We start from the raw sequence: 25,435 nt of genomic DNA, 5'->3' as shown, positions 1-25,435 counted from the left end.
TTTGAAAGTATAGGCATTCAGTATCACGCTCCTACAGAAATGGAGAATGAGAAGTTGAGTCATCGAAGTTTTGGAAAAGAGAGAGGAGTAGGTACTTACATGAGTAATCGAGTTATCCTCACTGTAGACCACCCCAACTTGAATTATTATTCTTCAAGAACCATCCAGTAAAAGTAAAGCCCCTTGTGAAAGAGTTCGTCCAGGGAAGTTCTGCCACCAAGCAGTAGTGTGAGCATTACTGCGTTTCGGTTTTGAAGGGTGCGGGTGCTGATGAAACTATAGGCACATGACTACTTTAACTGCCTCCATGACGGCTACCATCCTGGGGGTCTACTCTCGATCTCCTTGCCACATACGTCCGAAATAATTACTGTCAAATAAGCAATACTCGACCAAATGAAAAGAAGCGTGATGCGAATGAAGCTTCATTCTTGATACCTGTCTTTTAATTTGGTCGAATATTACTTATTTCGCAGTAATTGTTTCTGACGGATGTCGGACGGAGATCGAGAGTAGACCCCCTGGTATGCCAAGCAGAGGTTCCGGTGACGATTCCCGTCCCGAGTTTGGGTGTAAATTGTCCATGGCACCCGTAACACAGGGTTTCTTAGTGCGGGATTATGATTGAGTGCGTTATTTTTGGCAGTGCCCATCAGATATTTGTGATTTAGATCTCTTGTGTGGCAATGCAACTATTGTAGATTGGTCCTGTAACTTGATATCATTAAAAAAAACTCTGCTTTTGGTTGTTTCCAGAGCACACTTTTGGACTCCCTACAGTACTTTAACTTTGTCAGCTTCCGTAGGTCCAACTTTGGTTTAAATATGTCGTAATAAATAACCGTACTTAAATGTGACTATGGGGCATGTTAGGCGTTCAATTGTTACCCATGTTTAGTCGACTATTAAACAATACTTATTCTATTAACATTTGTGCCTCTGCAAAACGGAACTTTTGCCGTCATTCATCACGGTCTCTCAGTGTACATGACTGTTGTAGTGAAAATTACCACACGTAGGTATGGGATTTTTTTTCGTAAGTCGGCGCTAGATGGTAAGCTACACGCCTGTCCATAACAGTTGCAGTGCCACTCAGATCTTTAAATCGCAAAGATCTGAGGGGTACTGCCGCCGCGCCAGCCACCCTGAGACACAAACTGACAAGTCACAGGCACATGGGGCTTGTCAGGAAAATACAGAATTTCACCAGAACCTTACGCTTCGAAACCGGAACGCAGTAATGCTCACATTACTGCTTGGCTTTAGAAATAGTTAAAGTGGCAATACTTCCCTGAAAGACTCTTTCACAGGGAGCTCTACTGGGTACGTAACGTTACACCAACACAGTTACATTATGCATTCTCTGCGTTTTATATCAACCTTTCTACATTCCACCATAGTGCAATGTCAAATTATAATTTATGACATTTCACAGACGTTGGTCGTTATATGAAATTGCACTATAGTTACCTACATTAAATAAATGGTAATCTAATTATTCATGAACCTAAATGCTTGGATTCTATTTATTAATTCTTCTTAATATCTGCTAAAATAATCTAAATACAAGACAATTATTGAAACTATTTTGGCCTCGTAACGAAAAAAGGCACAACTAGGCGTACTTTATACGACAGTTGTGCCCTTTTTCATTCCGAGGGCAGTATTACAAAAAATAGTTGAAATGTGGAATTGATTTGTGATCAAATAATTTTTTACCGCGTTCCGTGATCAATACATTAATTTACTGAATATCGACTTGTCAGTTTATCATTTCAATCATTCTAGTGTCAACAATCTGTTCAAGTTCGATAAAAAAGATTATATTATCATAACAATATTTATTAGAAACCAAACCAAGACTCCAGACAACACAAAAGTTATATGAGACAATACAATAACAACTTATAAGAAGAGAAATAATAAACAAAAGGTAACCAAATGCTCATTTCATTCAATTGTTTCGAGCATTGTAAACACAAGATCGTTGAGATAAGGGCGATAAGTTTTGAAACGGCTGTCGATAGCTCATTTTCTGATTATAGCTACGTTATGAAACCTGCATTTGCGCTAGTATACTATGAAAGGCGCAACATTGAACATGACCTCTGATAAAAAATATTGCTGAACTATCCCTTCACCTTACGTGATATATCAATCACTGTTACCGGCTACACTTCGATCAAATTTGACACGATGACTTAAGACTTTTGTAACACTTGTATACTTTTTGATTTGATTGCTAATGGGTTGTTGTATTGTTTTTTTTTCCGATATTTCGTTTTAACCTTTGACCGAGTTATGTAAGTTAAGAAAATGTTTGAATTATACATCACTTAAGCTCAAAACGACAAGATGACTATTATAAAGCTATGGAAAGATCGTCCGACTCATAGTATTGTACAAACCAATTTATCTTTCGAAAATTATACGTATTAAGAAAAATTGACGGTCTGGGCTAACATCGTGGAGAGGCATAGTTCCAATATTCTAACCAGTTCTACTGGTAGAACCTGTTCTTCATATTTAAGTATCTAACGCCAGACAAACTGACCCGTCGCAAAAAAATAACAGTCATTACCAATTCTTAAACAAAATGCATCTTGTAGATAGTCAATAGACGATTTCACCACGTTCAAATATTTAAGACTACGCCTAACCACGCTTCGCACTCATCATTACTTTTACGAAAGTACCATTAAGGACTTCACATGAAGTATTGCAATAATTTACATATTGTTACGTCTCGGTGGAAATAAACAACAGAGTTGGCAGTTTCACCTAATCATGTGAATGGCGGCTTAATGTCGTATCGTATTAGCGAACTGTCATAATAAGTGTTTGTTGAGATAGTGAGGCCGCCTTGCGTTGACGCAACTGGTGGTAAAGAAAGTGAAACTGAGAAATAGGGAATGGCTGTCGTCGTTATTTCGCGTGTCAATTTTGTTGGTCCTTCAAGACCTTCAATTTACGTTGCCGTCTAACAGAAGCTAATTTTAGTAACCATAGCATAATTAATTTTGTCCATTGTGTAACGTACAAACTAGATACGAGCCAAAAAACTGATCCCGATCATATAAACCGATCGATAAATCGCCATATTTTCAAAGTAAAAAATAAAAAATTTAAATTGAAAACGAGACCTGTCATTTATTAAAAAATTATAAAATTTATGATATTGCATTGTATAAGATCGTTCAGTGTGACATTTAGATTTCAATTAGAAAGTTATTTCACCAAATTGTGTAACTTTTAAACATATATGCATTTACACAAATAACGTACACCGTGCTATTGACAGCATGTCTCGGAATTGTCGCCAACCAACACTGGCCTGAGGTTCGCGCTAGGCCGGTAATTACTGCCGCTTTCTCGCGGAACTACCGCCATTGTGGGCGGCTCTGTTTTTGTTAATAACAACCCATTACAACACACAAATATCCATGAAAAACACCTGTTTCGCATTTTACTCGCAGCAAAAACAGATTTAGGAACAATTTGCGCCACTAATTGGATGGTATTTACTGTAGTTGTGTCAAACTGTTCTATTTTACCTTTTCATAACTCATCCGAAACGGAGCATATTCAAGTACAGGAGTTTTTCTCTCATAAAGCCTTAAGCACCTACATAAACAGATATTCTCTCATTTTGTAAGCGGTAAAAAATTAAGTAACGCTTATTATGTCCTACAGGATCTACGTTTACGACTTACGTTTCAAAATATTTATGTAGTGCACCCATTTGTTATCCAACACTTTGAAACGACATTTCTCGTATCGATATTATCGGCCCGATAACGGACATTTCTGACAAGGTATCTAAATACCAATATTATCGAAATAGCTTAAGCATTGTATTTTAATTTATTTTTTATGAAATTAATGTACACCATTAAGTGTTGTATATTAACAATAAATACTCCGAATATATAGTTTACATAACAGCTGGCTTTTCTGTAAATATTAAGTCTTGGAAGAATCACGATCATTTATCGTCTAAATCGATCTGCTTACTTAAGAATCCACTTCACCGTAACGTGTTTTCTACATATTGCAAAACGCCTGTGTCAATATGCCACATTCTACTGTTCACTAACAAAACCGAGAAACATTAACCATTGAAAATTTTTATTTCTTATTGATTGTCGTTTTCTTGCGAAGAGTTCGGTTGTTTCCTTTACTATTGATTCCTTTTTCAAGATTGTCAAGTATTCCGTCGTTAATATTCAAAATAATAATTAAATTGAATTGTTGAAGATTGTAAACGTAAACTGCAAGAAAATGTTAAACGTTATAGCTTAATCGTGATTATAATGGCATCAAATAGCATTAACCTGTTGCAATCCAGTAGGTTAACTTAAGCTTGATCACAAAATTAATATATACGGATCGAATTACGCAACCGCACTACCGGGCACTATTTGAATATTAACCAAGTCCATTGAATAAATCTACTGAAAGCACTTAATTCAACTGGCACGGCAATTTTACCTCAGGGTATGTTGATTATTTATTTTATTTAAGTTAGTAAATAAAATTAGGTATCATGAATGTTTAATTATTGTATGTTCCTTTAGATTATATCTTTTAATTTTTTCTGTAACCAACTAATAGCTGGCCTGCCTCCAGTTTTCAACTAAGGTCCCAATGATTTAATTACCTCCGTGGCCGAACTGTTACCATCCAGGGGGTCTACTCTCAAACGTCAATAACTAATACTCGACCAAATTAAAAAACAATGTCGAGTATGAAGCTTCATTCGCGTCGTAGTCTTTTAATTTTGTTGAGTGTTACTTATTTGATAATAATTGTTACGGACGGATATCGGCGGAGAACGAGGGCCGGGAGAAATATTTTGTATGGTCTACACTTATTTCTCTCGTAAGTTTGGGTGTGATTTGTGGTTGTTCATGGGTATGTCCATGACACCCGCCATACAGGGTTTCCCTTAGGGTAGGCTGAGTACGTGCGTTATTATTATGGGCTGCGTCATTTTATACATATCTCTGGCATCTTTTATTGCCATGGACTGGTTAACGCTTTTGCATGTTTAACATCAAACGTTGCCATACTAGTCCATAAAAATGACAGAACGTCACTAGAAAGATGTTACGTGTGCTCTTTTTCCCCAATGACCACTCTAGCCGGTTGAATCTCATAACACAAGAACTATTGATTATTACGGCATATTAATTGAATTTCGTGGCGGATAGCCATTCTTGCGTACCTGCATTCCTGCGCGGACGCATCGGTGGTGTAACGGTTGGCGTAACGAGCCGTGGACGCATCGATAAGGTGTCGTGTATCATAACATCGCGAATCTACTACTCAAAGACTATTAAACTGCAATACTTATTTTTAAGTCAAGAACGCGAAAAATATCTTCCAAAATTTTTACATCAACGAAAGAAATGGCAAAACTTATGTTTTAAAGTATCTTTAAAAGTACTTTCACGTTTTTTAATTATATCATTTTATAAACTAATTAAATGGGAAAATGGGCTGGCCATAGCTGTCGAAGAATCGATAACCGATGGGGGAAGCGAGTTTTTGAGCGAACACCACGGCTCGGAAAACGTAGTGCAGGACGCCCTGTGACCTGATGGAGTGACGATTTGCGAAGAGTTGCTGGCAGCAGATGGACGCAACGACCTGAGGACTGGGCGAAATGGCGCGCGTTGGGAGAGGCCTATGTCCAGCAGTGGACTACGATAGACTGTTGTTATTGATGATGATGATTTTATAAGCAAGTCCTGAATTTCTTTGTTTCTCTCTTTTTTCTTTTTTTCTCTGAATCTATTTAATATATATATTATGTATATATCACCGGGACGTGTGCTTTGAGATCTAAACAAGAGTAAGAATTCAAAGTTACTCCACAATTGTGCAATTTGTTGTCGCTTCAATACTAATAATGAGTTGTATGCGGCGCAGGTATTTATTGTGTCAATAATAGTTTAATAATAATGCAATCTGAGGTAGGAACACCGCAATGACGGTTCAAATTCCGAACCAATATTGAAGTAATGCGAATAATAACGTCTTATACCATGGACATAAAGATGACGGACAGTTACTAGTAATTGAATTATACAATATTTAGAGATCGTAAATTTTGATAAATTATCTAAATCGGTTTTGATGTGCTGCCTGATAAGCAAAGTACATACCGCTTACATTATTTATAATGAATAAATAATCTTCACTAAGTTCAGTCACATCACCTGTGAAACTCAAAATTTAATGGACAACAAGAGAACAAACGTACTCAAGTCTCTCACCTTGTTTACTTTGTCTATCGGTCAAGTTTTAATATGGTAACCGATAATTCTAAATTTTACAGGAAAAATAGAAAACTATTTTTTGTGTATATCTCAGCTCGGGTGCATCGTAGGATAGTTATTTCTATGTCAAAACAAAGCTAATTTTTTTACAGTTTATATTCTTTTATGATATTTTTGTATTAGTTTTATTATATAAAGTTATGGATGAAAATAATATTACTGAAATTGCAGGCCAAAAGTATAGTATACAACACATCATTACCATATTATTCGCGTGTAAACCCAACGATTTCGTAGTCAGTATTAATGCATTACCGTATTATTCATTGAAATATGGTGTCAAAAAAGGTATCGGTAATATAATATTACGACTTTATTCGGATGAAATCCAAGCGATAGTGTATACAGTGATATTCGTTGATGTATGGTATCAAAAAATTAATAATAATGTAATTATGCAAATACATTCTATATAAAAATAAAAATAACACATGAATATAATTGTTTTAATGTGTTTCTTTAATGGTTATCATCACTTACGGAAAAAAATTACGATTGCATAATCTGTACTAACTTGTTATGGTATTATTCGTGTAAAAGGGGTGTTTAGACATTAAGGGAATAATATTATTACGTTCATTACGGGGCAATAAAATTAATGTACTTTTATAGATATCGAAATATTACAAAAAAAAATTACAAGGTTTAATTAACGCTCTAAACACCGGATATGCAATAAAATGAAGACTACCGCAGCAGCATATTACCATATTATTCGGTGGGAAGGGCGATAATCATGCGCTCGTCTGATTTCATATCATTTTGTGTACATGCATTTTTTTGTTTCGTTTTTCGCCATTAGGGAGTATTGCGAGGAGTTCATTGTTCCCGTTTTCGTGCTATGTATAATGCCGTTAACCTTTTAATGAATTACAACTTTCAAATCTCAACGGATTAACGAAAAGCACTCATAAATAGTTAACTTTAATAATTACAGTTAAAGCACGACTCAGTACATTAAGGTAGTAAGGTGTGTCACGATACTGTTTCGTACGAAAATTTTTGCGCATTCATTATCTGTTTTTTTACTAAAATGTTAATACGGTATGATCAATACTAGGGTTGAATTTGCTACTCAATAAATGATGTTTTGGAGCAAAATTATAATAATTAAAGCAGAAATAAACAGTGCTTGTACATTACAATTTTATAGTTGCGCAACTTACTATCATACTAAGACTGTTCATAACGCATACATATTTTAGAAGAAAACGCTAACATTTAGACACTAAAGATGGTTTTCCACTGGCGAGGCGAGACGAGGATTGAAATCTCGCCGGTCTATTTCCACCAAAAAATGCCATTAATAATACCTCGCGCTGTGGTTGTGGATAGTGAAGATAGTGCTGTTCCGTACTTCTAGAGATAAACACGCGACCCCGAAAGTTATTATTATTAAATATGTTGAGGGAAAAATAATAATAATAACGCACACACTCAACATATGATGAAGCCATCTTTTTTAAATCGTACGTACCCCACATTCTCGCAATTGATATTAATAGCTCGCGAGAAACCGTGTTTCCGTCGCGGAGTTCAATAATTATAATATTTAATACTTTAGCAGGCAGCAATACGGTTCAACATTACATGAACAAATATTTCAATTCTCGCATCACCCGTCCTAGTCAATCCACACCATTTCCACCGAAGGGCTAGGAGAGAATTGAAATTTTGCCATATAAATTTCAATGCGCGTTTCGCCTCGCCGGTGGAAGAGCACCTTTATTATTATCTTTTGTATGAAATCAGGACCGTGACATAACCTGTGACGTGACACAACTGAAATAAGTTGCCCGCCTTTAATTTTCCTTTTAGCGATATTTTACTTTATCCAAAGAAGAGATCGCTAAAAATGTAATGTCAAACACACCGGCACCATAGTTGTACTTAAGTTCAATCAACCGTTTAGATTCGAAAACCATTGTCTATAGTACACGGACGCACAATGGGTTTGATTTGTCGTTAAATACGCTGACATATTCTTGTGAATAATGGTGACTGGCCTAGGCAGTCGATCTGACATAGTCACTATCAAAAGCCCGTCTGTTACAAGTCGTAGACTTCATGGAAAGTAATGAAATGCATTTACAAGTCTAATTGCTATTTGTAATCAGGATCATCACAGAGTATACTCGCTAATATAGGCTGCAGTATAGTAGCTAATACGATAAGTGCAAGTTACGTGCGTATGATACATTAACGTGCATTAATACAGCGCGGCACAATTAAAATCATCATTTTTATGTACCACTTTTCTTATACTCCTTTTTATACTACCTACCAACATTTTATACGGATTTGTATTTAGCGCGTATTTAGTGGCATCTAGTTTACGATGTGTCAGCGAGCGAGTTGAATGCTTTAAAGTTGAAATTTTGGGACAGTATTGATTGCATTTTGAGAGTATGTTATAGTTTAAATTTACAAAAGTCTTAAATTAATATTTTTTTATATTAAATAATTAAATTTCTATTTCCTTCCCGTGTGCATGCATATTAATGCACATAACTGTACTACACGGCTATTAGTGATCGTCAGGTACTTCCAGTACTAACAGTAATGTGACATCGTCGCTGCGGCGTAAAATTACGCGTCCGTCGAGCTCTCTTCCTCCGCTATTATGCGTGTTTTGATTTAGAGTCGCATAGCCAAATGCAATACTTACGCGGAACTTCCAACCAAATACGCTAAACAAAACGATGTAATGTAATGTGTTTTGTCCACATTAACATTTTTTTTTATTAGTCCAATGTGAATGTATGATTAAATTTTACGATATTTTTTTTGTTGTAGACGGGCGGCGCAGACAGCGCCAGCGGAGGTTCGGGCGGGTCGGGCATGGAGTGTATGCAGTTGCGCTCGCCCCCCGGACCCTTCCATTACCTCATCTCGGAGCAGGCTAAGTCCCTCGTCGCTCTACAGGTCAGTATCACCGATCTAACACATGTCGGCCATTAAATTGCTATTTGGTTAATCTTCTAATGTAATCAGTCATTGAGCATACTGCAGTTGCAGCCTTTTTGTTTAACTTTCATTGAACCACGTGCTAAACGACCACAACTCAAGTGTTGACGGCCAATTTGTTCGATTGGTAGCAATTCCTTTGATAGATGTTACAATTAAACGAGCACAACGAATGGTCTTGCATTCAGTCCGTTGTCACAAATACAAGACACCAAATCAGGCTTCGTCAAATTGTAATCAACGCTCTGTCGTCACTTAATAGGTCAATCACCTTGGTAGTTTATGATTGTGACATATAATCTCGATCACGCATTGCTATTGAATTTTATGGTTGCTATATCAATTAAATAACTAATTCTACAGTAGTGATTAATTTTAACACGCTATTAAAATACGACGGACAGGAACTCCAGAATGAGGTCGGAGCTCTGCTCGAGTTTCGCGACCTCGTCATCGAGACATTCCCGAACCTCCGCTCGAAGATGGCACCGTCGACGCCCGCCAGCGGCACCCGCCGAGACTGGGAGCCGGGCGTGCGCGTGCGGCGCAAGCTCGCCGGAGGGGGCGGCGACGCGGCGCGCGCCAAGCCGCAGCCCTCCGTACAGGACTCGGGCTTCAGCACCGAGACGTCCTGCGGCAAAGACGCGCACTCGTCGTCCGCCTCCGCATCGGCGCCCGCGTCTCGTCCGCGCCCGCTCGAGGACGAACTGTGGGCGCTGCTCGACGTCATCCAGCGCAAGGGCGGGCGGCTGCGCGACGAGGCCGAGGTGCTGCGCGGCGAGCTGGACGAGCGGCACGAGGCGGACACGGCGGAGGAGTCTTTCGCGCGCGCCCTGTCCGCCGGCTGCGGCGACGGCGCCGACCTGCGGCGGCTGCGTTGCGAGCGCGACGCGCTTCTCGCGCGCGCCGCGCAGCTGGAGGCAGAGGCGGCGCACGCGCCGCTTGCTCTGCGCGCGCCTCTCGGCCGACTCGACAGCGCCCTGCACGCGCCCGCTCCCATGCCGAAGGTGCCCGTTCCGGACTCGAAGAAGTTCGCGGCGATTCTCCTCGAGAGCAATCCCGTCGAACTTCAAAGACAGCTTCTCACCACTACCGTACAAAATCAGGTTAGTGTCGAACGCCGTGCTTACCCCCCTCGCTTCGCCCGATTCCGTCCTTGTCCTTGTCCGCGCCCACCGCGATCTGTCCGATAATGTCCCCTAAAACTCCCAGTTGATAGTTCTCGAATGTAAACACCCACGTTAGCAGGTAATAGAACTAAGCTCAAGAAATGGCACACGGTTTTAATTGAATAAATGGGCAATTCGTATCAACGTTTCCATAGGCTTCAGACAGATATTACAATGAAATATATCATTTTCCAAGACTAATATGTTACATTTGCAAATGCAATGCATTTTGCAAAAATTAAAAAACGATCCTATTATCTACACACTAAAACGGTACAGGTAATATAACATTAAAATTGGCATTTGTTCATATCAGCGGATTGAACTGCGCAGCTTGCTGCAAAACAAAGAATTTGCAGATAAGATTACAGTTGCTTAAAATATAAACATGGAGTTGGTAAATTTGATAGTATTAGGAAGGAGATTTTGCTTTACATAACAATGTTAGTAGCAAAAAAAAAGGTTGCGTTTTTGTCTCTTAAAGTTGGCTAAGCTCATTAATTGCAGCACCGGTGAGGTAACAGAGTACATGCGAGTGGCAGTTTAGCGAAAACTGTCATTGCACTAACGAGGTGCCGTCTGACGCCGTGACGCAACGCGGGGATTTCGGCACCATTACGCAGAACAATCAAACTAATCTACTATGAATAGTAAAGCACCATCATTACACTCAGAAAATACAATTCTGCCAACTACGTTTGTTGAACTGCACCCAGACTGTTTGTTTACCTAGCAACTAATGATGGCAAATATTAAAAAGGAAAAGTTTTATCTTACAAAAAAATTTTTTTTAGAGATGCCAGGAATAGTGATTTGGCCGAATACCGAATATTCGGCCACAAACTCAGCCGAAGCGTAGAATATTCGGCCATGCTCTCAGCCGAAGCGCCGAATATTCGGCTTGAGATCTGTGCATTTAACACGTGACCTGTTACGACCTCTCATTGAGCTGCGTGCGGAGGTAACAGGGATAGGGTGTTTTTGTTGAAAAATGTTAAAACGATAGAATCAATACATGACAGTTTCAAAGAAGTTTTAAAGAAGTCGCAGATAATATGCAAAATTATGAGGGTGTGAAGAAAAGTTGTATTGCACATGAGATTGATTTTTATTTGAAACTATTCGCCTAGAGCGGACGGCAGATCCTTACAAGTCGTGGTCAGCAAACGCAAAGCAGTATGGATACTGCTTTGCGTTTACTGACCACGACTTCAGTCAGCACCTGTCAAAATTTTCTAAGATTTATCTATCGTCTCCTGGCAGGAGTGTTTATAGTGAGAGGATATTTTTAGAAGCAGGAATTGTTTATGAGGAAAAGCGCAATCTTTTGTTAGGTGCCAATGCTGAAAAAATTAGTTTTCATTCATCACAACCTGCCAATGATTTATTTTAAGTAGGTATTAAAGCAATAATTTGTAAATAAATACATGATACATTTTTAATAATACGTGCATTTTTCATTATTTGATATTCGGTCGAATAGTCGTAATATTCGGCCGAATACCGAATATTTAAAAAAAATGGTCGGATACCGAATAGTAGCTGAATATTCGTGGCATATCTACTTTTTTTCCACATTACGTCACCCTTGATCACCTATCATTGTAATCATAAAAAATATCTGATAGATAACGCTAAGCTCGAGTGTGCGTCATCACAGCAGCCTTGGCCTATTCACGCTGATTGATCGCAATTGAGCTGGCGTGCTGCTGGTTTTTTATTTATTTCCTTCATTGCACCATGTTTCCTCCTTTTAGTGTTTAAGACAACAATTAAGTTTCTTACTGCAATTGTTATGCATTTTTGTGTATGTTCAACAAAATACATATTTTTGGATTTTGTGACAAAGCAGAAACAACATGAAAATTTAAAGTTGTAACTTGATTAAATAAAGGAAATGAAACTATTTTTCCGGATTTAAATCGCGTATATTTGTTTTTTCGAACAATCCCACGTTCCGGGCCCTTTACAGGTCCCATGGTCACGGTTAACTCACATGTCAACATGACGAAACGTCGGTTTGTTTGAAAAAACAAATATACGCCATTTAAATCCAGAAAAATAGTTTCATTTCCTATGTGTAACAATCGTGAAACCCTAAGAACTCGATTTGATTAAATAAACTTTAAAAATATTAAAAGTTGACGAAATTTACAAGAACGCAAATTTCTTGCTAGCGAGCGTAGACTTTGAGACGGACACGTGCCATTAAACACTTTTTGTATTGGATTCTGGGGGATTTTTATCTAAATTGGGAATTGCTTGAAATTCCTGGGAATATACATTATATGCTCATGAAGTGTGTTCGGACGGAACCTATCAGGGTGCGGATAAATTTTGCACGGTTGGTTTTGGTACATTTAATGTTGAGTAGTTTCAATCCGTTTTGTCCGAGCCAATAAACGAAGATTTTGTATACATGTTTGGTTAGATAGTATTTAGGTTTATCTGTTTGGATTCTGTTAAGTATTGTTTTAAAAGTGTTCGTAATGGGGTTGACGTGTTCAATAATGATCAAAACCCCTGAATAAATTAGAGTTTAAAAAACCTCGAACCACTCGACAAACCTTTATTATAGTAAGCAGGTAATTAAAACAAACACGATGTAAAAAAAATGACAGTGTTGTAACAATAATAAAAAGAACATTACATATAATTTTATCATGTAGCTTAGTAGACACTAGTTTGTATTTATTTTCAAATTTCAGTTACTATGCGAGCGGTTAAAGCGCGCAGCGGCACTGCGCACAGCGCTACTGGAACGGTACGAGCAAACGCGCGATCAAAACGACGACCTCAGGTTTAGGGTGAGTAGCTGCCGAATGCGCAAGATTTCTTCATACTCAACGCATGCCGTTTTTTCTACAATAAAACAACCCTGGCATTTACTTCAGTTGGAGGAAAAGAACATAGAGTTAGAAGGCGCGCGAGCTCGAGTGCGGCAGCTGGAGACGCGCGAGCGCGCGCGCTCCGGCGACAGCCTCGAACGCAGCCGCGAACCGCACAGTAGCATGCGCGACATGGAGCCGCTACCCATCCCCGACGATGCCGACGACGACGACCGCCACGCCAGCGGGCCGGGCGGCACGCCGCGGCGCCGGCCCTCGCGCATCCCGCTTCACACGGCGCACAAGGGCGCCGCGCCCCGGCCGCCGCCCCGGGACGGCGCGCCCGCCACGCCCGCCCCCGCCACGGGACAGGCCAGCAGCAGCGTGCCCCCGCGGCCGCCGTCGGCGCACTCAGTGCGCTCGGTGCGCTCGGCGGCGTCGGGGCGCAGCCGCGCGTCGCGCGACGCGTCGGTGTCGGTGTCGGCGCCCACCCCGCGCAAGGACGGCAAGTCGGCGGTGCCGGTGCGGCGCCCGCCCGCCGCGCACGACAGCAAGGTGCGCTCCCGCTCGTTCTGGAACACCTGGTTTTTCAAGGACTCGTAGTGCCGCCGCCTGACGCGCCGAGTGCTAAACCCCACCGTGTGACAGTGCACCTCAGTGACTCACTCGTTAACAGTTCGTGCCGTTTTTCCCCCGTTCGGTATTGGTTCCCGAGTCGCGAGCGCGAGCCGCCCGTCACGTAGTACACATGCCATTATGTCGATCGTAAGTTTTCGTTTCATCTTCTTTCTTTTCGCTTCGACATCGTTGGTCCCGATTGCGAGACCTTACCTTTAGTTCCGATGTAGATTGATTTTTAAGTTGTAGTTTTTTGTTTGTTTGGTTCGAATCGTAGTTGGGGAAGCATGTCCTTACACTACTAACATATTAATCTTGTCACTAAACAATCTCTGTGCTGGCTTGAAAATCTAGATTCTGAAAGAAATCTCTTAAATTGTTAACCTTATCATGACTAGTAATAATATTATCGAATTAAGAAATGTACTCGCTACAAAATGAAATCAATTTAAATACAGTTAAAATGAAGTGTTTTAAAGCATGTAACCTGCAGAAACTTAATGTAATGTGAACATTGTACAGCCACATCATGGCCAGTGAATGAAATAATGTTGCGATTTTTACGCCACCCACTATCCGGAAACATACATATTAACACATCCTTGTAAAAGTTGTCGTCTGTCGTGGAAGTGCGTGACGCTTATTACATATTTTTGCAAAATTAATTTATTTACACACGGGAACCAACTCGATCCGCTTTACTTAATGTTCACACGCTATCCCGTCACACGATAACTTTCGGTGGCATGGGTTCATTTATTTAATCAATTTTGTGTTATGTACAGTCGTCATTGTTTGCGAATTCTAGAATCGATTAAACAAGTTAAAAGTGAATTTATTAAATAATTGTGACAATTCCATAAATATCTTAGAAGCTATGGTAAGTGTAAAATTGTATCTTATATTCCACTGCTACACATAGCGTGCCAATTCACGAGTAACACAGTATTTACATTAGTTTTTGTGCTCATTACGTTAATTTTATTTTGTTTGTTATTTATTATTTTTTGACATGGTGGCATATGACGCATTGGCCCGGAATTGCACACAAAAAATAAATATGAAAATAACTTGCGCACGTGTTAAGATTCTCGTAGTGAACACTGTAGCAGTGCATATTAATTTCGCGATTTTCCCGTACAGGGTCAGCTTTAGCACGAAAAATAAATTTTGCAGTACGTAATGAAAAGGCTACGAGCACGTGAATTAGTTAGTCTAACGTTCTATTTCTTTCACCGTTCGGATACACAAATAATCTATTCTAACTTACCGAACGGTGAAAAGAAATTCAACGTGAACGTTGTCGGCGGTAGGGTTATGTGTGACTGATGTTCGTGCGGGATGTTGACAGAGAGGTCGGCTAGTGGAGGCGGACCGCGACTCGCTGGCGGCGGTGGCCGAGTATGTGGCGCGCACCGAGCGCTTGGCGCCGCTGTTCTCGCGCCTGCGTGTGGTGCGCGCGCGTCCTCTGCCCGCCGACCTGCTGCAGGACTGCCGCCTCGCCTACGAAGCCCCTCAGAACCTCGCGCTCGAGCTCGAACGGTCCCTCCTCTTCGAGAACGCAAACTCCATCGACGTGAAGAACCTCAAGTCTATCACCTCTCACGGCGACGATTCCCTGTGGAACGGCAAGCCGCAGCAATACTTCGAGAGCATGAATTACGCGGAGCAAATAGAGCCCGGCGATAATAAGGGCTATGAAAATGATTCCTTAGCTCCCAGTTAATTCGAAATATTTATAATATTTGTTCTAAAATATTTTATTTCGTTAGAAGTGTAGTTCTCTGCGGCGAAGCCACGTATGGTGAGTTCTTCAGGATCTTCATGCCAGAATTTCACTCTATACGAACTCTATACAGTGTGACGCGGTTGTAGTACTGTGTCAAACGCATTATTCCACTTTAAAAGGCACGCTGTAAAATTGTCTCCCGAGTGATCTGTGATACGAATGATATTCTTATTTTTATCTTTCAAAAACAATAGTTTATGTAACAACGAAAAGAAAGAAAATAAAAAAGATTGTTATTCTTATGGAATTTGTATTATTAAAAACTTAATTTGGGTATGCGAACCATGTATTCTAGTTTTGTTTCAATTTTATGCTATGTATTTGAATTTAGAAACCTATTCCTGTTGGTGAAGATTATCATGTGTTACTATGAAATAATGAAATTGTACAGTTGTTGGAAGTCTCGAGTATAATGGTAGCTGACTGTACCCACTACATCATTCCTTAATATGTTTAAGAGCAGACTGTAATTAATATGAAATGAGTGAGAGCTTGGAACGACTGTAGCAAGGCTGTGAAACATGAAGTGTGGCTGAAGTTGTTTCTCATGTAGTCCTAGACGGGAATAACTATTTAGTTAGGAATATTAATTAATGGTTCACACGGTAAAACTATTTGTGTCAACTAAATGGATATCGCTGTCCAAACGTCCAGTAGTGAACGTCCTATCGCGACATCGCATGATTGCCTTTCTTTTGTAAGATTATTAACGATTTGTTGATTTGGTAGAAACGCAGAGCTCGGTATCAAATAGTAGGAGACTGATTTTGTATAAAAAATAATAATGATATGGTAAGGAAACTCCATACAAATCATTGTAATTTTCCTCTTTCAATACTTAGGTTTCTTATGTTTATGTATAAAATTGCCTACTATGGTCTTGTTAAGTGTAACTATTTACATACCTAAATGTTATTCCATTTCCTTAGAATATGTGACTGTAATTTATGTAAATTAGGAATTAATATCTAAATGTTAACTATCAATAATTATTTAAGTCAACTGTTTTATGTACAGCTTTTAATCACGCTATTAGAAATTGTAAATTATTAAGCCACTACCTACCTAAATTTAAGATACTCATAAAATTATCTAGTTGACTTGAATCTAGTTAATACAAAAGATGTACAGAAATCATATCATTATATACAAATTATTCAAATAAATTGTTCATATCAATATTTTATGTTTTATTCTTATGTAAGCAAAGTTTAATAACTAGTATCAAAGAAAAAGTTATAACAAAACAATAAATAATTTAAATAGCTGTATTCCGGTTATCATAAGAGCCATTGCTCTTCTTATCCGTCATTACGGATAACAGTTAAACAACAATATTGATAAAACTAAATACAATACAAACATTAGAATTAAACGGAACGGAGCTTCGAAATGCAGTTTGATGTCTAAATATGACACCAACAAAACCGTCAAAATTATGGCCACCTTATTGGCCGAGCTAAACGGAAAAATGGAAAAATTAGACATTATCTGTAACGCCTTAGCGTATCCCGTCTCTGTTAAGTCGAGTAAGACTGTAAAAACATTGTGACGTCTCATGTACCACTACACAAACCTAAAAGCTTTAAGCCAATTAGCCAAATGGACAAAAGTAGAAATAGAATGCCAACTTTTGAGTCAAGCCAATTTTATTTACTTGGGTGCAATTAACCTGTCTATCGAGTGCAATAAGTATTTTTATGATAACCGGGCTACACAATGTAAATGTAGACATTCTTGCTAACGCGTGAATTACACTCAGTGGTTCGAGCCCACAGTAGCTGTTGTTTTCTTTTTTCTCGTATGTTTAAAAGAAGCGAAGAAAAGCTACCGCCTTGACAAACCGCTAAATACAATTCGAGCGCAAAATTAAAGCGTCGCTCTAAGGCACGGTATCTCTAACGCGCAGAACTTAAAAAAAAATGTAAAAATTAAAAAAAAATACCAAAATCGTTTAGGGCATCGTGTCTCTAGGACGCATGACAGGTTCAGCAGCCAGTATCAAATTTGGTATAAATCATATCAAGTTGATAACAGTGAATTACCTTACGACTATAAGAATTACCATAAATTTAAAAAAAATACTAGCAATTAGTTCCCTTCAAACTTTGGTCCGAGGGTAATATCTTGTAGAGCTAAAGTTTCTGGGTCCTTCGTTACGTTGATGAATCCGTGTTGCATCAATTCTGAAAATCAGAAGCGTCCAGCATAATCTCGTTAGGCATCTTAAGCTGCAGTATTCCGTGAGTCGATTACCATTTAACTTATTGTTTTTCATTTTTGTTCTAACAATGGCACAATACACATAGGTACAAAAAAAGCAAGCAAGTAACAATTATGTACAACCTTGAAGTGCAATTTTATCCAAAGTAAAACCATATAAGCAATTTTAGGAAAGCAGATGAAAAATCGCTTCCGTGGAGTTGTTAGGTTTTCGCGATTGTTACATATAGGAAATGAAACTATTTTTACGGATCTAAATTGTTTTTTTCAAACAAACTAACGTTTTCTTTACAGGTAACGGTTACATGATCACGGGTGATTTAGATTAAAAAAATAGTTTTATTTCCATTGGTTTCTGTTGTTCCTTTAAACATTACAATTATTTGCTCGAATACCGCGAAGCCAAAAGGATGAATAATAATTTTCAGGTACACCAGCAGTCTAAAAGTACTGCTAAACTATTACCAACTAAAAAGCATTTAAGTACGAGTAAAAATTACCGATCGGAAACAATTGGTAACTTCAAAGCCAACTTGTTCATCGACTTGATGATTATAAGTTAATAGCAAAAAAGAAAAAAAGAAAGCCTTAAGCCTCCACAGACCCAGAAAAAGTTCTGGGTCTGTGGAGTCTTTAAGCAATAAATATGTATACAAAATTCAGAGGACCGATAAAGCAATTGCATTTAGTTACTGATAGCTAAAACCCGTAAATACGACTTACTCAGAATTGAGGTGAAGCAGCGAGCCGCAATGATTCTCTTGTATCCCAACATGACAGGCCCACGGGCGACCAGACTTTCCACCGTGACCGGACCCCGCTGTGCCATGATGTGATTAAGAATTTTCAACATGGTACCTTCGATGCCCCATTGGTTCCTGCAATTTTAACATCAAGTTTAACAAACTAGGCATCGTAAAGAACAAACAGCATCGACTGCGCCTGAGAACACGCACCCTTCGTGTAATAAAGCCACATTTGCAAAATCACAAATTTCAGGGGCGACATTTAAAGATTCTACCATTGACTTATTGTAAGTCAATGGATTCTACAAACGAAATTATTCTATAACTTTTTTATAAGTGAATAGTAGAGATATAAATTTTCACTTATACGTAATTTGGTTAATGTAGTTCGTATTATTTGTATGATTTTCATGTAAAAGGCCTTTGACATATGTTTACTTGATGGCTTATTATAACGAGGGTACGAACTAATTGCGCAAAGTGCGCTAGACAATACATTTTTAATTATACTCAAAATATTTATCATTTTTTGCATTTTTTATTGTAGAACGCAGTAATTTCCGTGTTTAATTCGAATACCTGTGACGGCATGTAATAATAATCTAAGTTATGTATTATATTGAATTTATTTTCCCCGTCGGCGACCTCTCTATTGAAAAGCAACCGTTCTCCCTCTGGGCTTGCATTCCTCAAACTTATAATACACATACATATGTATGCGTATATTTATTTATTTATTCATGGAAAACCGACAGCTTCTTACATTTAATAAAAACAGGAAAGATATGCGTGAGATATACGTCGAAACCTCATTAGTAATTACTTAGGTACTTAAAAACTGAAGAAATAAGTCAGTAAATATATGAGCCTTACGTAGTATGTACCTCGAACCAACTGTATGTATATGGTATATAATATGATGAAGCCTTATAAACTGCCACTTTGTTAAACTACAAACTGCAGAGACCACGTTCCTCTACGTGTTAATATGCTCCTTCATTATTTTCAAACACTTAAGCGATAATATAATTCAGTCTGTAGCATAAATGAACGACGATCGAAACGACATCATATTTGTTACAGACAATTTTTTAAATATACATCGTGAAACTAATCACACGAAAACAAAAATACGTAAAGTAGCAAGTGACATTTAACAAATATGACATTCATACAGAAGAATAGTTTGTAAGTCTACATTAATTAGTGGAGATTTGATATAAAGCATAGATCAATATAAACCCAAGTTGGTAGGGTTTATAGTAGGCATAATTAAATTATTAATGTACTTGGTACTTGGTGTTACGGGCTGGTGTAAATTAAATTATTAATGTAAATTGAGGATATTTCAAACACACTTTTGTAATACAACTATTAAACTAATTATTACGTTCAAGTAATGTAAATCAATGTCGGAAATGCCTTTTAATTATCTCGGGTAATTGATATTTCACGGTGTATAGATTGGCCAACGTATTGTAACTCACCGTATGAACCTTTGCGAGTCAGTAGTCATAACAGAATCTCCAAGAGATACTTTGGTTCTATCGAGACTTCCTTGAGGTGTTTCCGAACTTTCGCTATCATCTTTTCGCGCTTGAGTTGTTCCCTGAACGTCTTTCTGCGTCGGAAGTTCCATTCCAGTCTCTGCTCTGACTGGCTGCATGTCAGCCAAACCAGCCTCTTGCAACATAGTGGAAACATTCATCATTGTGTTTCTCGCTACTGTTTGTGGAAGCTCTTGGATATTTTCTTCGGGTGGAACATTTTCGTTATCTGTATGCGGCGGCGGGATGTTTTCTTTATCTATGGATACAGAAAAATATATACATCATTAATATTATACTATGTTGCAAAATTCATTTGTTGTTTCACATTTTTGCGTTGGTTAAAAATATTGTATTTATACTCCCCTTATAAGTAATAAATAGCTAATGAATTAATTACTATTTCGTGTATTTCTGAAATTCGTAGTATTTGAGTACTCGTGGCTTAAGCTTTAGCACTCTTAACATTCTTACATTACATCTACTTGTATGGAACACGTAAGTACTTTATTAGAACTTACCAGTCGCATCTACGCAACTTCGAGAGGCCCGTTGATTGTCTCTGGAGGAAATATAGCCAGATTTTTGTCGCTTTGGCTGTAACAAAACAAAAGACATGAAATAAAGCAGACTAAACATGAAGGAATTCATATGTTGTTGGAAGTAAAACTTATATATTGTGTATGTATCTTGAAACTTCAGTTTGCAGAATGTAACTACGACTGGCTATGATATCAGCTTAAAATTATTGAGCTTAGAATCCTACTAATATTATAAATGATAAAGTTTGAACACATGATGATTGTTTATATATTACTTTATAAATAAATAAATAAATAAATAACGCACACACTCAACATAGCCCCGCACTAGGGAAACCCTGTGTCGCGGGTGCCATGGACACACATATAGACAACCACAAATTACACCCAAACTCACGAGAGAAATAATTGTAGGCCATACAACTATTTCTCTCGGCCCGGGAATCAAACCTGGGACCTCTGCGTGGCAGTCCGGCATGGTAACCGTTCGGCCACGGAGGCAGTTATTATATAGTTTGAAGCCGGATTGGCTAAAATGAAATTCGAATAAAGTTTGGTGGACTTTATAATCTGAATTTCGCAGACGGACTCTGAATTTCGCAGGCGGACTCTGAATTTAGACGTTTGTTACATTAAACAGGCCAAAGTGGATGATAATAATTGTAAAAAAATATGGGAGTTTATATCAAGGTCATAGCTAGCTAGCTAGCTTTTCTAGTTTTATACGTAAAAATACCACAGTTTTACGACATTCGTCCCGAAGTCACAATTCGACAATTGTCAATTGAATCTCGCAATTTTTACATAGCTTGAATATAATTAAAGTCAATGCATATTAACTATAAATTCACTGTCTTTAATTTCATTATTTTAAAAATACAAAATGTATCTATTTTCATTTAACATCTAAATGAAAATAAAATTAAATTCTCAGAAGACCATTCTGAGAATTTCAACTTATCCCCATCTTATTCCCATTTTACTTAATTTTCACGCCAAACGCATGTCACCTTTCTGCCAGTTTATATCAAAAATATTATGTCGGAGTACGCTGGCGTTCAGTCGAGTTCCGGAAATAATATTTACGTTTGGATTTTGGTGTTATTTTTTTAAATATTTTTTTCGCACTCTCATAACCCAGCACTGTTGCAACCCTGTATCGCGGGTGCCATGAAAACACACATAGGTAGACAACCACAAATTAGGTACACCCAAACTCACGAGATAAAAAATTTAGGCCATACAAATATTTCTCCCGGTCCTAGAATCGAACCCGGGATCTCCGCGTGGCAGTCCGGCATGGTAACTGTTCGGCCACGGCCATTTTGAAAGTGACGGTTCTGCTAAATATTTACGTTATTATTAATATTTTTTATTACAATCAAATTATTTAAAAGTTTTCAACCCCCGAGGTTATCTATACGTCAAGGTGACTTCTACCACATGCTAATGATAACACTTTTGCACGTTACCGTCCAATGTTCCAAACATTGCATTAGAGAGTATCATTTTCACAAATAACGCATACAGTGGCAGCAAGGGGAGAATGATCGGTATTGATATGCTAAATGGCACTTATTATAATTCGATACTTACCGATAATTCATAATCAGCAGTTCTCTTTCGGGTCTGTGAAATTGTCTCAAGTTTCTGTGTAGGTAGATCAGCGATGTCCATGGGTTCTTGAATACATGGCACTTCAAGCACATTGGGAACTTCTGTAATGTTCAGTCCTCCAGTAGTTATATTGATATCTCCCTCTGTCACATTGAGAACCTGTTGTGACGGGTTCACGTTCTTTGGAACTTCGGAAATTATTTCTTCTGCTGGTATTTGAATCGTTTTTTCTAGCATAGAGCGTGTGCGACGTTGACGCGGTTCGTCTGCTGCGATCTCCTGGAAATTGCAATAGTGTAGGTATCACAATAAATGTGCAAAGCAATTCCTTACTCTTGATCTCGGAAATGTTGGATCCGTACAACAAAAATATGTGAAAAAAAAATTGAAAAACAAAGTTTTGTTTCTTCAAACAAACCAATGTTTCGGGCGCCTTACAGGTTGCATGGTCACGGTTGACTGTCAGTCAACCGTGACTATGGAACCTGTAAAGGGCCCGAAATGTTGGTTGGTTTGAAAAATTTAAATCCAGAAAAATAGTTTCATTTCGAAAACCTAAACTCGATAAACAAAGTTTTGTTAAGGAACAAAAATTGTTTTACCCTTGGGCGTTACATATTTATTCCACCTTTTATAACTAAACCAATAAAAACCTATTAAACGAAATCATATAAATATATAAGGCCAAAGTTCATCACCATAGCTCAATACGCACTGGAAGCTATGTTTTTTTTAATATTATATTTATAAGAAAAGTATTTGGTAACGCATACTCAACCCATTCTTGAAGTTACACAAACTCACTTTCTTAAAATTTTAGTACTCTACGTAAATGACGTCACATGCAACTTTCAACAAAGAATAATATACAACTATAATATATCTAGGCGTGGCTCACTGTACCTGATAAAGAGCAACCAATTTATATCGAACTATATCCATATGTTTCTCCAGTGCGTCGACGTATACTTTTAAAGTGTCGCAACATGCAAACAAATCTTCTATTGTTTCTTTAATACCGATATGTTGTTCACTGTCTAATGTTTGCATTTTTGTAATAATTTGAAAGTAATGAAACTTTAATGTAACTTTCAAAAACAAATATTTGAGGGTAATTTTAAAATTTAAATGACACCATATTTGGCATTCTACCGCCAAATTGTGTCAGCAAGTGCACAATGCGTTCCATTGCACGCAAAAAAGAAAATAATAAATAGGATTTGCGGTTTGCTTTGTTTGTTTGTTTGGTTTATTTTAATTTCTAAAAATGTAATTACTTACGGACTAGTCCGACAAATTATCCAACTATAAAAAATATGGATACAAAAATGATGCCTGATTGATTATAGTCTCTGATGTAACGCTTACTATATTCCGGAGCAGAACGAAGAGCTGTGTAAGCAACCAATAGTATTTCATCATTTTGACTAAGCGGCTGAAACATAGCCCTTTTTCCCTGTAGATAAATGGTGCAATGCTGGTGTTCCCGGCTAAAGCCTATACCTGTACCTAGCTTAAAGGCAAGGTATAGGTTATTAAGACAAATTTATTTCGTTATAATATATGAATTGCCCTTGAAATCCGTCATAGTTTTCACTATACTTACTGCCCATTCGTAACGAAGAATCCTCTTATACGGACTTGCAGTAAGGCAGCGTCTACATACCTCAGCGAATTGTCTATGTATCACGCTTAAATTACGCTGGAACATGCGCGTGAGTGCGTCTGCATGCCGCGTCTGCAGTCGCGCGCCGTTCGTCGCCGGACGCCGCGAGTATATGTCCCAAGGTACACGGACATCTGCTATATCGTCGTTGAATTTCTGTATGATACACATAAAAAACCAATGCAAATAAGTCGCTCCAAAAAAAAAGATAATATTAATCCATAACCAATAGGCGTCCTAATCGCCAAGACACGCTTGGCGATTCTGATAAAGATGCAATTTAGTAAACAAATACATAAAATAAAAACAACAGCCTCCTAAAGACCATTGCAGAAAGGAGTGAGTGCCCAACGTTGCGGCTTAACAAATATTATGGAGTACCTTGTACCAATATAAGTACTAAACATAGTTTTAAGTCTGTAGTAACATTTTAAGGATCTCAATGGTCTGCTAATAAAAGAATTATTATTAAATAGCTAAAAGAGGCTGCTGTTCATCTCTTTGATTTACTCCTTAATATTTTTTATTACAATCATAGGGCGTTACGTGGTATGCATACTTGGCATTGCTTGTTTCGATATGGTATATTGTATGGTGTTTAGTTATCGTTATTATGGGATAGACAAGACTCTACAAGAACATCTAAATTACCTCCAGGGGCATTTTCCAGAACACTCAGACAAGAATGAATATTAAAAAAATATCGACGCTTGAAAGGCAAAATGGGAATATGACACAAAAGTGTCGCTTATCCCATTTTGCCTTTCAAGCGTCGATATTGTTTCCTAATTGAGGGAGGCTAGGGAATTAACTAAACCTGATTTCTCATCTAACGCCCAGGAGGCAAACTATAAACGGATAGCATACCTCGCATCTAAGTTCCACTGTGATATTATCAATCCGACTGCGTAAGAATGCAGACCCGATCTGGGTTCGTTTGTCGATTATCAATTTCGGCTTGCGACGTCTTCTGACCTGCTGCTGGTCGTCTTCCAGCTCCTATAACATTACAAATGTCATTTAACCAATTTGTGCACAGGCGTTTACTGTACTTGGTACTTGGTGCAACGGGCTGGCGTTTACTGTATCGAATAGTAAGTTTATTAGTTAGTTAAAAAATAAAAGATAATTGATAACTGGGGTAATTTTTAAATAAAATTAGCATGTAAATAAATATTGGACAACATTACATACGTAGTTACACAGTCTCACTCCTATAGAGCTGACCATGCGTCATCATAAATGCACCTGCACCCAAAACTGCATAGTTGCATGTCTATAGTAGATAAGGCGCTTAGCAGTAAGAATATCGAATTAAAATAAATCAATATTATATCTACCACACGCAAAATACGAGCGCCTTGACGTCGAGTTGCGGA

The 25,435-nt window shown here is 38.2% G+C and overlaps 2 protein-coding genes across 6 annotated transcripts in view; one reads left to right on the top strand and one right to left on the bottom strand.

Annotated features, from left to right (window-relative positions):
• LOC113226763 overlaps positions 1-15,425 on the top strand; it is a 100,770-nt gene extending 85,345 nt beyond the window's left edge. Inside the window, exons 2-7 of one of the 4 annotated variants that reach the window (XR_003310143.1) lie at positions 9,141-9,269; positions 9,725-10,417; positions 13,189-13,287; positions 13,375-13,613; positions 13,750-14,073; positions 15,278-15,411. Coding sequence is in view for 2 of the 4 variants with exons in the window: in XM_026459494.1 (XP_026315279.1) it covers positions 9,141-9,269; positions 9,716-10,417; positions 13,189-13,287; positions 13,375-13,613; positions 13,750-13,924 (1,344 nt within the window). In the remaining 2 variants the exon portion in view is untranslated. The other 3 variants (XR_003310142.1, XM_026459495.1, XM_026459494.1) reach the window with 3 other exon arrangements.
• A 1,191-nt stretch (positions 15,426-16,616) lies between these two features.
• LOC113226762 overlaps positions 16,617-25,435 on the bottom strand; it is an 18,028-nt gene continuing 9,209 nt past the window's right edge. For both annotated transcript variants that reach the window (XM_026459492.1, XM_026459493.1), the window contains 7 exons: positions 24,924-25,055; positions 24,057-24,212; positions 22,370-22,669; positions 20,753-20,828; positions 20,172-20,490; positions 18,662-18,816; positions 16,617-17,901 (listed from right to left, as the gene is read on the bottom strand). In XM_026459492.1, the coding sequence (XP_026315277.1) occupies positions 17,807-17,901; positions 18,662-18,816; positions 20,172-20,490; positions 20,753-20,828; positions 22,370-22,669; positions 24,057-24,212; positions 24,924-25,055 (1,233 nt within the window). In that variant the 3' untranslated portion in view covers positions 16,617-17,806. The remainder of the gene's footprint in view (positions 17,902-18,661; positions 18,817-20,171; positions 20,491-20,752; positions 20,829-22,369; positions 22,670-24,056; positions 24,213-24,923; positions 25,056-25,435) is intronic.

The sequence above is a fragment of the Hyposmocoma kahamanoa genome, unplaced genomic scaffold (genome assembly GCF_003589595.1).
Source record: "Hyposmocoma kahamanoa isolate Upper Pololo Valley unplaced genomic scaffold, ASM358959v1 202, whole genome shotgun sequence".
In the NCBI taxonomy this organism is placed as follows: Eukaryota; Metazoa; Arthropoda; class Insecta; order Lepidoptera; family Cosmopterigidae; genus Hyposmocoma; species Hyposmocoma kahamanoa.
This window is presented reverse-complemented; position numbering and strand designations above follow the sequence as displayed.